The sequence below is a fragment of the Tetrao urogallus genome (genome assembly GCF_951394365.1).
Source record: "Tetrao urogallus genome assembly, chromosome: 22".
In the NCBI taxonomy this organism is placed as follows: Eukaryota; Metazoa; Chordata; class Aves; order Galliformes; family Phasianidae; genus Tetrao; species Tetrao urogallus.
This window is the reverse complement of record NC_136835.1, coordinates 937,474-950,146: the sequence shown is the minus strand read 5'-3', so window position 1 is coordinate 950,146 and position 12,673 is coordinate 937,474. Positions and strand designations below refer to the sequence as shown.

Genomic DNA, 12,673 nt, shown 5'->3' with positions numbered 1-12,673 from the left:
AGTGCCTGGCAGAGGCTTTCCTTGCACTTCTCTGCTTGTTTCACCTCCAGCAGATAGGGAACATTTGTTCAGGCCATGCACGCTTTGCTTTTGGTCACCTCTGCCCCCTTATTTATATTGCTGATGAATAAAACTGTCACTGGCGGTAGGCTTTGGCCCGACTTTAACTTCCATAATTACTTGTACCAAGCACTCCATAATTAAAAACATTAGTGACTCCCTGCAGCGTTTCATTGGAAATAGTACCTGCTCCTCCCGAATAGGATGGAAATATTCATGACTATCCGGAGCCCCATTAATGACTTTCTGGGTTAAATGGATATGCAAACGATATGGAATTTGTAACTAAACAGGTCCAGATCACCAGGCTCGTGCACCGGCAGAACATCTGTGCTGGAAAACAAGCGTGCCCTGCACCATGGGGGCAAAGCCGCTGCTTTCCCATGGCTCATGCCATCCACCTGGGCTCTGAGAGGGTTTCTCTTTTTCCCATCCATTGGCAGGACAGAGGCAGTGTCCCCCCACCACCTCTGCAGTGCTCGGCAGAGGGGCTGAGAGCATGGGGACAGCAGTGAGGGGCTGGGTGAGTCAGGTGGGGCAGCGCGGCTGCCTCATGGTGCTGTCTGATCGCGTGTGACACCCCTTGTCACACTGCATCTCCCATCAGCTCAGACACGAAGGAGAGATGCCCAGCTCCTTCTGCACTGCTTCCCTGCTGTGTGAGCAGGGGGAGTTGTCCTCAGGTGCCCCGGGGGGGAGAGGGGTGACAGCACAGTGTCACTGCAGTGCTGTCATGGGGGCATGGCTGCAAATTCCCTCTGCAGTGTGAAGGGCAGCAGGGGGAGGTCCGGCCAGGGGTTGCAGTGCTGGTGGCTCTCTGCAGGCTGATCTACTGTAAAGGTTTTGGTTTGGTTGGTGGGTTGGTTTTGTTTGTTTGTTCAGAAAAATCATCTTGCTGGCACTCTCAAACAGGTTTGGTCTTCATGTTGCACATCTTTGGTCTCCATGTTGCACATCTTTCTTATGCATCTCTTTGAGACCCAAATGCACATGGTATTTCTGCTACAGAATCACAGAATGGCCAGGGTTGGAAGGGACCTCAAGGATCATGAATCTCCAACCTGCTACCCCAGCCAAGGGACAAATCCATCTGTAATAAAGTCAGAATCTCCAGTGGGAAGAAGGCCATGCCTAGCAGCAGTAGAACTTCTAGGAACTCACACCTCTGTGTCACAAGTAACAGCTAAAAGGATCTGCTGTGTAGTGAATCTGTGCCCATGGGCCAAATTACTGAGTTAGGAGGGGGACACAAGAATGCAGCAGCAGTACAACTGGATGTATATTGCTGGTATAAGAGGTACAGAAGTGCTGTGCTTATCTGAAAAGCTGGGTGGGGACATTTAGAGAAACACTTGCCACGATGCAGAGCAGGAACGACACGGTCTCCCTGAGTCCTTTCCAGCACTGTGGCCATGACTGCTTTGCAGAGTTCAGTTCCTCAATGCTGAGGGCCCACGCCATGGCAGGAGATGGAAAGGATGCGTCCTGGACCACATATGTGTCCTTGCACTTCCAGTTAACTTGCAAAGCTGACAAAGATTGGTGCTGGAAGTCAGGATTTAGGCAGAACAGTGGAGCCGATTTGGGTCAGGGATTAAATGATTAAAGATCATTAGGATTTGAAATTTGAGCAACACTGGCTGATCTGTACAGGGGAATACATGGAGCCTCCCCACCTCCATAGGCTGCAGCCGCCTCTGGTCCCCACCCACCATGAAGCACAGAGCATCCACTAAAAGGGACTTTGTGGAAAACAAGTCATGCACAGCTCAGGGCAAACCCCACCAAACCTGGGACATAGAGGGGGAAGTGAGAAAGGGAAGAGAAAAAGGGCTGCTTTGCTTTCCTTTGGAATTTGCTTCTTTTGGCAAACATTTTTGCAAACAAGCTTAGCGATAGGAGTGGCAGTGAAAAGAGCAGCTGCTAAATGAATGTTAGATGGCATAAGTGGAAGACAAATATTTGATATCCTCAATGTGAATTATTATTATTTACTTTTAATAAAGTATGGCTGAGGGCCTCGGTGCTGAGTTGTCCTTGTGCTAGGTGCTGCATCCATGCTGAGAGCCTGACTGGAGGGAAACACTGTAAATTCAACTGAGGAACTAGCACAATCTATTTCTGCAATCAAATTAAGTTATACTCTTCAAATACCAAGCATCAAAACGTAGGGGGAACATTCATCAGACCAAACCAAACCACATTTTAAATCTTTCTGCAGTTGCCACCTTTTAACTAGTGCTAAGAAGTAAATCTCATGGAATGGCCCAGGTTGGAGGGGAGCTCAAAGCCCACCCAGTGCCACCCCGGCCGTGGGCAGGGCTGCCCCCCACCAGCTCAGGCTGCCCAGGGCCCCATCCCACCTGGCCTGGAGTGCCTGCAGGGATGGGGCACCCACAGCTCTCTGGGCAGCCTGTATAAATATTTTGCTCAAATTTCAACCACTTCTATAGATAACTGCTGGGGATGGGAGGGAAGGGATTCATCTTCTTCATTTCCTGAGAAATAATACAATTAGCTCTACCAGTGATTAAAAGGTTATTTGCAGACATTGGTGGATGATCTTACATACAGAACAAAATCTGAAAGATGGATTAGCAGCATCATAAGGCTGGGGAGCTATTAGATTAGTCAGAGGCTCTACTCAGAGAGATCTAGCATTAGTTTACATATTAACGAATTAGGGAAAATGGTCTTTTGTACAAAACAGGATGTTAGGTCTACTGCAATGCAATAGTTAATTAGAAGGAATGTTTTTCTAGTCAGAAGACCTGCCTCTGACAGCAGCCATCGTCATGTGAGAACACAGGAATGAAGTCACATATGATGCTCACCCTACCAATGCAGCATTCACCATGGCCATTACAGATTACACTAGAACCTGAAGTGCAAAACATGGTTATTTCCACAATTGGCTTTAATGTGTGCCCAACAGAAGGGTTGTCGATTTTAAGAAAGGAATTCTTCGTCCTTAAACACTGAAAATAAGAAAGAAAGGGACAGACATTTTAGTGGGGTCTGTGTGATGGGAGAAGGAGAAATGGCTTGAGACTTCAAGAGGGGAGATTGAGGTGGAGCTGAGGAAGAAGGTTTGGCAGTGAGAGCGGTGAGGCGCTGGCACAGGTTGCCCAGAGAGGCGGTGGTGCCCCGTCCCTGCAGACAGCCAAGGTCAGGCTGGACGGGGCTGTGAGCGCTGCTGAGCTGTGGGTGTCCCTGTGCGCTGCAGGGAGCGGCACCAGGCGGCCTTCAGCTCCCTTCCACCCAAACCATTCTATGATTCCGTGTTCTGGCTGGGAGTCCAAGACTGAGAGCGCACACAGTCAAAAATAATGTGAAAAACAGTCCTTATCTGCCCATCCTTTCCACCAGGCTGAGCACTGTTCAAGTGGGCTGTGTTTGGAGCAGCTCCAGCTTGCAAAATTCTTAATCTGCCAAATGCTGAACATGGTACAGCCTGCCCTGTACCCACGTCTTCTCCAGGATAGGAACCAATGGCTCTGCACCAGCAGCCTGCCAGGCAGGAGCCAGAGCACCCTTTTCATTACATGGGTAAAGGCAATGAGGATGATTTCTAGAAGGAGATTATTGCTGGAGGAAGCTTTTTGTACATCCTACCATTTCGAAGGAAAACCACTGATCTACAGTGTAAAAAGCCCTCCTGTCTTTCCTGCTGGGCACCTGCTAAGCCTCCTCTGAGCAGGACTGGCAGCTCCAAGGGATGCTGGGTTGTCTGGAACCAATGCTGTGAGCTTGGAAACCTGACTGGGGTGGGAATAGTGCTGGGGGTTCCTCATCACTGAGGGAGAGGAGCTGGGGCTGCTGTGATTCTCCTTCCTGAGCTGCTGTTGGTTCAGTGGCTCAGACATGGGGTAGTGCAGAGCTCTGAGTGGTGCTGAGAAGCAAAACACTGTGCATAGAAAATGTCACGTTTTGAATAACACAGTACTTGAAACACCCCTAAAAACCCACACTGTAAAGGGTTCCCCTAGAGAAAGAGCGTGGAGGAAGCTTTTCCTCAGGTTTTTACAAGGAGTTGATGGGGAGAACTGTTACATCAGATAGACATGAAGGTTGTGCAGTGTTGAAGTTAAAATTCAGTTCCAAAAAACCCAAATCTTTATCTCTCATCTCTACATCTGGAGGTGCACAAGTAGCTAAACCTGCTGCCTGCATAATCTTATTGCTGGAGAGAGAGAACCACTAAGAAAAGCAATGAGAGGATGTCCAGAGAAGGGCAACAAAGCTGCTGAGGAGTCTGGAGCACAATGGGGTGCGATGGGGAGCGGCTGAGGGAGCTAGGATTGTTCAGTGTGGAGAAGAGGAGCTCAGAGGAAACCTCACTGCTCTCTGCAGCTCCCTGACTGGGGGTTGTGGTGAGTTAGGAGTTGGCATCTGCTTCCAGGGAACAGCAATAGAATGAGAGGGAATGGCCTCAATTTGTACCAGTGGAGACTCAGATTGGTTATTAGGAAAAATTTCGTCTCCAAAAGAGTGGTCAGGCAGCGGCACAGCTGTCCAGGGAGGTGGTGGAGTCACCATCCCTGCAGGTGTTTAAGAACCGTGGAGACATGGCACTGAGGGACACGATCAGTGGGCAGCATTGGTGGTAGGTGGATGGTTGGACTGGGTGATCTTACAGATCTTTTCCAACTCAGTAATTCTAAGATGAGTAATTCAAGGGATTTTTCATCAGCATGAGCAGCAGCAGCAGCAGCAGCAGGTTCTATGGTTCTCAGCCAGGTCCAAATTCACAATGTTTTCCTAATTCCTGACCTTGCCTCCTCCTCAGTGCCTGTGGACGCCATGCCCTGCAGATCCCTGTTCCCTGCCTGCTGCTCCTCACTCTCTGGGCCAGCAATTCACCACACACAGCAGCTCAGGGCTAATATGCAAGGAACAACACAATTGCTCCAGGAGCTGCTTCCCTCACACAGAGCTCCTGGACAGGGAAACAAAGCACCTCCTCCTCCTCTTCCTCCACCTCCCTCCTCCAGCACAACACCATCGCCCTTAATTGCGGTGCCTGCTGTGCATTCTCGGTGGAGCCCAGAAAACAGCATCAGGAGACATCTGCAGGACAGAGGCTGTCAGTTTGACAGCTTTCCTGTGGCCCATCGATTCCACATCTTCTGAAGAAAATGACAATATTCAGGAAGGCACTGTAGTGTACAAACATCACTTAGACATTGATTTCTGGGAAATAGAAATGCTTTTGGAGCAAATCTGTCTCTGAACACCTTTCCCACGCAGCCTCGGGCCAGATTGGAGCTGCGAAGTGTGGGGAGGAACCAGGGCCGGCATCGGGCACAGGGCTGTGACCTTGCTGCTCCATCCTGCCCTTGACCGCTCAGTAAATCCGCAGCTGGATTAGCTGAGGCATGCTAACAATCCGTGTGGGCTCCCAGCTGGAATTAAGGTGGCTTTGCCGCAGTTAATTCAGGATGGAATTTGTTCTGTTTCAGGGCTCTGCCCACACCTGCGTCCCACGGCCCTGCATGAGCAGCCCTGATTCTGTGCTGCCCTGGCAGCGGTGTGCGGAGCTCCGACCCCATTCCCACAAGGCTGCAGGTGCCAGTCCTCCCTCTCCCTTACATTTATGATCCCATCCCCCAGCTTCCACCCATGCAGCTATTTGGATAAAAGCACTGAAGACCCCTCCTTTCAGGGCGGTTTTCTGAGTGTTGCTCTGTCCTCTGCTGAGAAACCATCGGCAGTGAAGGGCCATGAAGCACCGTCCTGTTCTGGGCAGCACCAAGAGGCATTTCCCAGTTGGTCAGGGACACTGATCCTCTCTTCCTGCTTGTGAACTAACACCGGACCTTCCTGACTTTCTCCTAAAATGAAAATACAGGAGAAGGATGGCGGTGCAGTTGGGTTTGCAACCAAAAGTCAGTTTTATGCTTTCCCCCTTTTTTCCACCAGACTAAAAACTGAAAAAGACCAAAGCCATTACACTGAGTTACAAGAAGCACAAGGTCAGCTTATTACTCTGCTCTGGAAAATAACCTTGGTGTTCATCAATACGATGTGACTGCGCCTTGCACAAAATGCTCTTGGAAACAGCTGTGCAAGATGTGCTGAACACAACAGCACTGCAGCTCTAACGTGGGCCATCGCTGTGCCTCTCAGACAGGAACGTGATCGGGTGTGGGAAGGGCAGTGGGAGAAGGGAAGTGGGCTGACCTCGAGCTGTTCTGTTTCCCAAACCAGAGCCCAGCCTTTACCAAACCTCCTGGTGACCAAACACCCTTTCATGCCCATTCTTTTTCTTGATCCTGGAATGAATCTGAGCCATGGCTTTGTAATTTTGTGCAGTTATTGAGTTGGAAATGAACCGCAGTCAGAGCTCGGGAGCTGGAACAGCCAAGGAGCTGCACGTACCAAATCATTCAACTCCTTTTATACTTTCCAGATACTTTTCTATGTTCCTGCTTTATTTTTTTTTCCCCATCCTGCATTATATGCATGTTTCTGCCTTCTGTAGATAGCTTTGCATTATCAAAGGGCAACAGGAGAAAAGAAGAAATTGTCGCTGCATTTAGCATTGATTTTTCCCCCTTCACTCTGAGTCACATAAGCTAACATTTAATTAATTTCTGACACTTTGACAGTTTTTAAGAAGACATTTGTAGAGCTATCAAGTGCTTCTGATAGCACTGTCAGACAGACACTTTTTGAATTATCAGCCATTAAGGACCCATATGCAACAAATTTCCAGGGTTTATTATACAAATTGTTCTCTGAATGAAAAAAGCGCACAAAAGCTCAGTGAAACATAAAGAAACCATTGTTCCCAAGTGAATTTGATATTTGCAAATGTTTTGCTATTTTGATCACTTACGTGGTTTTATAAATCTGATTTGCTTTGTCTTTTAGTGAGAAAATTAAATGGCCTTTTTTAGGGTCTGTTGAGAACGTGGCTGGAATTTCAAATCACAGTGGTCTTTATGGAGGTGAAGCTTGGAAATATGAAACGGGTGATCTCAGGAAGTGCTGAGAAGTGAAACAAGGTCTGTTTCAAACCTGAAACCCCAAACAAGCAGCCAAAAACTCCAGCTGCTTTTAAACTTTTTGACTGCAACCTCTGACATGTCCCCTTTATGTAATAACTGCAACTGATAGCCCAGACTGCAGAAATCTGGGGGAATTAACCCAAAATGGAAATGAACTTCCCAAATCCCTGCCCAGGTACCTGACCTTCAGCTCAAGCTGTGCTCTGGATGTCCGTAGCACTCCCATTCAGCAGCTATCTGCACATGGGAATTCAGAAGCAAGGCCGCGTCCGCATGGTCATTTTGGTTTTATTTTACATGACAACATTTGACTGTTTTTCCAACACCTTCTTTGTGCAGAGTGGAGCTGGGACCTGGCAAGTTCACCTTCATGGATCCCCTAAACCTCTCCTGGTACAACACCGGGGACAGGAATTGGAGCAAGCCACTCAACGAGTCCAGCGCAGACCAAAAGCCTCAGTATAACTACTATGCCGTGCTGCTCACCCTCCTCATCTTCGTCATTGTGTTTGGCAACGTGCTGGTCTGCATGGCTGTGTCCAGGGAGAAAGCCCTGCAGACCACCACCAATTACCTGATCGTCAGCCTGGCAGTGGCGGATCTCCTGGTGGCCACTCTGGTCATGCCCTGGGTGGTCTATCTGGAGGTAGGTGGCCCAGCTTTGCCTCTCAGCACTGAACGGTTCTGGTACAGGAGTACCAAGGGGAAAGGTTTGGTAGTTTGGACATCAGCTATTTCCAGACCTCCTGAACTTCCCCAGAAGTGTTATGAGGGAGAATTTCTTCTCAGAAAGAGTGGTCAGACATTGGAGCAGGCTGCCCAGGGCAATGGTGGAGTCACCATCACTGGAAGTGTTTGAGGAAAGGGTAGATGTACTATGGAGGGACATGGTCAGTGGGCAGTATTGGTGGCAAGTTGGACCAGATGATACTAGAGGTCTTTTCCAACTTTAATAATTCTATGATTCTATGTTTTAAATTTCCTAATAGTCGAGTTATTCAATAGACAGACCTGATAGCATATTACAGGTTTACTTGAAAATACGCTACTGTTCAGAAGGCTGAATTACCACCCAACTGCTTTGAAAATCTGGCCTATAAATCCAGGGATCAAGAATGAAAGATCTCAAGTTTGTTTTCAGGACTGCACCAACAAACTGTTCCCAAGCACAAGAATGAGCCCGAAACAACATCATGGGTGTCACACTAAAACTGCACCGAGCAGTAATCAGAAACCTATTCCTGAAGGACAAGAGTAGTAAGAAGAGCAAGCAGTTGTAGAAGTAGGTTGTAAATCCAGAGCTTTTATGTCACAATATATAAGAGACTCACAAGTGAGCTACTTGTCACATTACTGCCGTTAGCGTGTCGCTTCGGTACAAAAGAGCTCTGTGCTTCTGCAGCACAGAGCCATACTTGAGTGGCGCATTGTTTTAAGAGAGCCAAATACTCCCAAAATACCGTTTACCCAGCAGCACAGGACTATTGCAACAGTAAACAGCACAAAAGAATGAAAAGCATCTCTGGAGAAAAGAGTGGAAAAGAGAAGCTTCCCCCTGTCCTTGGCTGGGATGGCTGCATTCCTCAAGCAGCCAAGAGCTGGGATGCTGGCGACCGACAAAGAAAGCATAAGACTGGAACTACACTGAATTTGCAATTCATTTTCAGGCATTTCATTAGGAGAGCAAATGATAAAACAGAGGCAAGCAGTGGAAGAAGCCATAATCAATCAGCTCGTTAAGTATTAATGCAAAGCAAAACAAATCCGCTGATGTGACATGGGCTGTCGAGAAGCCACAATACTAATTATCACTCCAGTTAATTATTGTTTGTGTGGCACTTTAAAAATGTAAAGCATTGTGCGTGTGCTGAAGCATATTAACATGACCATAGGCTGGATGTGACTGTAGCTAATGCCTCTGGGATGAGTTACACTCATCTATTGTATTTCTGTCTGACAACAGCGCTCGTGCTGCGAGGAGCCCTGGCTCTCTTTGGGCCAGCCATGGGGATAGCAGTGTTTTCCATACACTCAAACCCATGGGTTCAGGAACGTGACTTTGCAAAGCCTTATATCTGGCTGGGAACCTTTGCCTTCGGGCAAACTCTAGTCGAAGTTACTGATGTGACTTTGTCTCTTAAGAGATTTTTTAATCACTGAGTATTCATCTGTCACTCAAGCTTCAATGCAGTCATTCTTTCTTTTTCATGCTCCCTATGGTTATGTATATCAGAGCAGAAATAACTGAAGAATAGTTATCTTATTCATTCTATTTTCAAATGCAGTAGGACTCTATTTTTATTAGAGGGAAATATACATTTTCCATCACATGCCAAATACAGCAGTCCTAATAATTGCTATTAAACTTAATTTTCAAAGTTCAGTTTCAACAGCATAATACAGGAGAAAACGTCTACTGGTAGCTAGAAGCGTTATCTCTCAGTCTTTGTCTTTATCACAACAAGTAACGTGTCAAAGGATTTTCACTCTGAATTAAATTCATTTTGTTCACAAAAATTAATGCACATTAAATTTCTTCCCCGGCTTGATAAACAAAGGCACAAAAGAAAGGATCCTTCTTCCCTGTTACTGATCTTTGCCAGGTGTAATTAAATTTAAAGCGTAAGAGCTTTAAGGAAGAGCTGTGAGTACAACTGGTGTTGCTTGGGATATGCAGTCTCTGCCTGTCCTGTCAGACCCCTCCATAGCACTCCTAGCAGGGGATCTCCTGCACTGACTGCGTTCTCTCTGCAGGTGGTTGGGGAGTGGAGGTTCAGTCGGATCCACTGTGATATCTTTGTCACCCTCGATGTCATGATGTGCACCGCCAGCATCCTCAACCTCTGTGCCATCAGCATTGACAGGTGAGGGCTCTGTGGCGACAAACCCAGGGCAGCTCTTGCAGGGTAATTCAGGTCTGTGCCTCCCGCTGCAGGTACACGGCCGTAGCGATGCCAATGCTGTACAACACCCGCTACAGCTCCAAGCGCCGGGTCACCGTCATGATTGCCGTGGTCTGGGTGCTCTCATTTGCCATCTCCAGCCCAATCCTGTTTGGCCTCAACAAGGCAGGTGAGTTGTGCCACCTGCAGCTGGCTTTTGGCATCTACCTGGCTCTGCGGGGTAGAGTGCTCCTTCCACTCTGGGTGCTTTCAGATAGAGGAGGGGGATGTTGGTGCAGGTCCGACAGCAGGGACAGCGAGCCCGAAACCTTCTGTCTTCCAGATGAGAAGGAGTGCATCATTGCCAATCCTGCCTTTGTCGTGTATTCCTCCGTTGTCTCCTTCTACGTCCCCTTCATCGTCACCCTGCTGGTGTACGTGCAGATCTACATGGTGCTCCGCAGGCGCAGGAAGCGCGTCACCACCAAGCGCAGCAGCCATGGCCTGGACTCGGACACGCATGCGCCGCTGAAGGTAAACTCTGTGGCTTCCTTCCTTCACTAAAACCATGAGGGACTCTTGGCTCCATTGCTGCCTCTCCAGAGTAGTCTCCATCCTAGCACTCTAGTCACATTGATTAATATCTGCTTCATGCCCTGTGCTTGTGTTTCCACGTGCCTCCCCCACCAGCAACCCTTCCTAATTACTATCTGCTTGTGTAACCTATGAGCCGGTGCTTGCCCCTTAGGACAAATGCACTCATCCAGAAGACGTGAAGCTCTGCACAGTTATTGTGAAGTCCAATGGGAGTTTCCAAGTTAATAAGCGCAAAGTGGTGAGTGTTAAAGAGAAGTGGTAGTTTTTCAGAGCGTTCAGCTTTCCCCTTTTCTGCCTTCTCAGGGCTCAAAATGAATTTATGCAGTGTGGGAGAAAAATAAGCTAAGAACAAAGGTTACCATTCAATCTCAAAATTTAAATATTCTTCCTGTTCCTTAGAGTGAAGCAGGGAGTTTAACACCACAGAGCTCAAAAAGCCAGACTAAGCTTACCTAAAGATCAGCTATAAAAGCCATGACATTTTAACAATTTTTGTCTCTTTGATTTTCTTCTCCTCTCTATCACTGACTTTAAGTCTTGGACTGCCTTGGCTGTGTTTTCTTGTAGATTTTGTTTTTATTTACACCGTTAAAACTGAAATCAAATATATGGGGAGGGGAGACAATGTCTCTCCCATCTCTTAACCTCCTTGTGCAATGAAGGAGCAAGAGTCATTTCCTGCAGTTCTGTCAAACTCAAATGTATTCTCACATGTAAACAACTTTTAGACCTTTCTCCAAGGCTCTCCCAAAAAGCAGGGAGGGAGAAGAGGTGTTGATTGTTCTTCAGCATCATCCAGCTTCACTCTGTAAGAAACATTCATTGCTCCTCCCTGTATGTTTACCTGCCTTATGGTGTGGGCATTTGCTTCTCATCCAGGAGGCGGAAAGTCACATAGAGATGGAAATGGAGATGGTGTCCAGTACCAGTCCCCCTGAGAGAACCATTGCCAAGCCAGCAGCACCAAGCAACCACCAGCTGGTTGTGCCCATCGCCTCAAGCCGGTGCACCTTGGACAGCCCTGGGAAAGTAGAGAAGAACGGACATGCCAAAGAAAATCTACACACAGCCAAGGTCTTTGAGATCCAGTCCATGCCTAATGGCAAGACGAGAAGCACTCTTCTCAAGGCTATGAACAGGAGGAAACTCTCACAGCAGAAGGAGAAGAAAGCCACCCAGATGCTAGCCATTGTACTTGGTGAGAGCGCACATTGGCTTCACCCCGTGTTCCTCAAGACAGGCAACAGCTAGTCAGGGTTAAGGCACCCAGTCTGAGTGCTCGACACAGACTGTTTTCCCAGGTCCCTAAAGGAACAGTTCCACTCAGTACATCAGAAATGTGTTTGTGTAAACAGGCAGGAGGCTTCAAGTAGGAAGGCTGCATCCCTCCAGCCAGGAATGTGGCACGAGGCTGTACAGAAGGCTCAGGAAGCTGTCCAGCTGTTCAGTGTTTGCAGTGCCAAAAGACAGGGGCAAGAAAGATCATGTGCTTTCTAATACAGCTTATAGCACAAGAGGCAGCATAGTTCAGTAAGAAACCGGTGCCTCTGAAGGCCAGAGGTTTTGATGCAGCCTATTTACAGCAGCAAAGAATTTCTTTACCACTTGGTTACTCAGGATATAGTCAGAGACATAGCAACAAACAGAAGGTTTGCTGTTCTCCTTCTCAGAAATTTTCCAGTTTTCAGCAATCAAGATCTGTCTCTTTCCTTTCCCCCCAGGTGTTTTCATCATCTGCTGGCTCCCATTCTTCATCACTCACATCTTGAACATGCACTGCGATTGCAACATCCCCCCAGCAATGTACAGCGCCTTTACGTGGCTTGGATATGTCAACAGTGCTGTCAATCCAATTATTTACACCACCTTCAATATTGAATTTCGCAAGGCTTTCATGAAGATCCTCCACTGTTAAAAGTAAAAACATTAACCACAATTTTAAGAATGAGAAAAAGAAACCAATGCCATTCACGTGCACAAACAGGCAGCCATGGAGAGGTCTCGAGCTCTTGCGCTGGGCATGAGGAGCGCAGTGCCGTGGAGCGCCGTGCCCACACGCCTCTTGGCAGGGACATCATGGGGACCTTCATGCTGAGGCTCTCCCACTCCTCGGGGCGACCT

General features: G+C 47.8%; 1 protein-coding gene across 1 annotated transcript; it reads left to right on the top strand.

Annotated features, from left to right (window-relative positions):
• Positions 1–7,443: 7,443 nt before the first annotated feature.
• Positions 7,444–12,467, top strand: DRD2 (dopamine receptor D2; the record flags this gene model as incomplete). Its single annotated transcript, XM_079545750.1, has 7 exons — positions 7,444–7,719; positions 9,828–9,937; positions 10,009–10,145; positions 10,299–10,489; positions 10,704–10,790; positions 11,432–11,750; positions 12,274–12,467. The coding sequence occupies 7 exons, from the start codon at positions 7,444–7,446 to the stop codon at positions 12,465–12,467; spliced, it is 1,314 nt and encodes a 437-aa protein (XP_079401876.1).
• Positions 12,468–12,673: the final 206 nt, after the last annotated feature.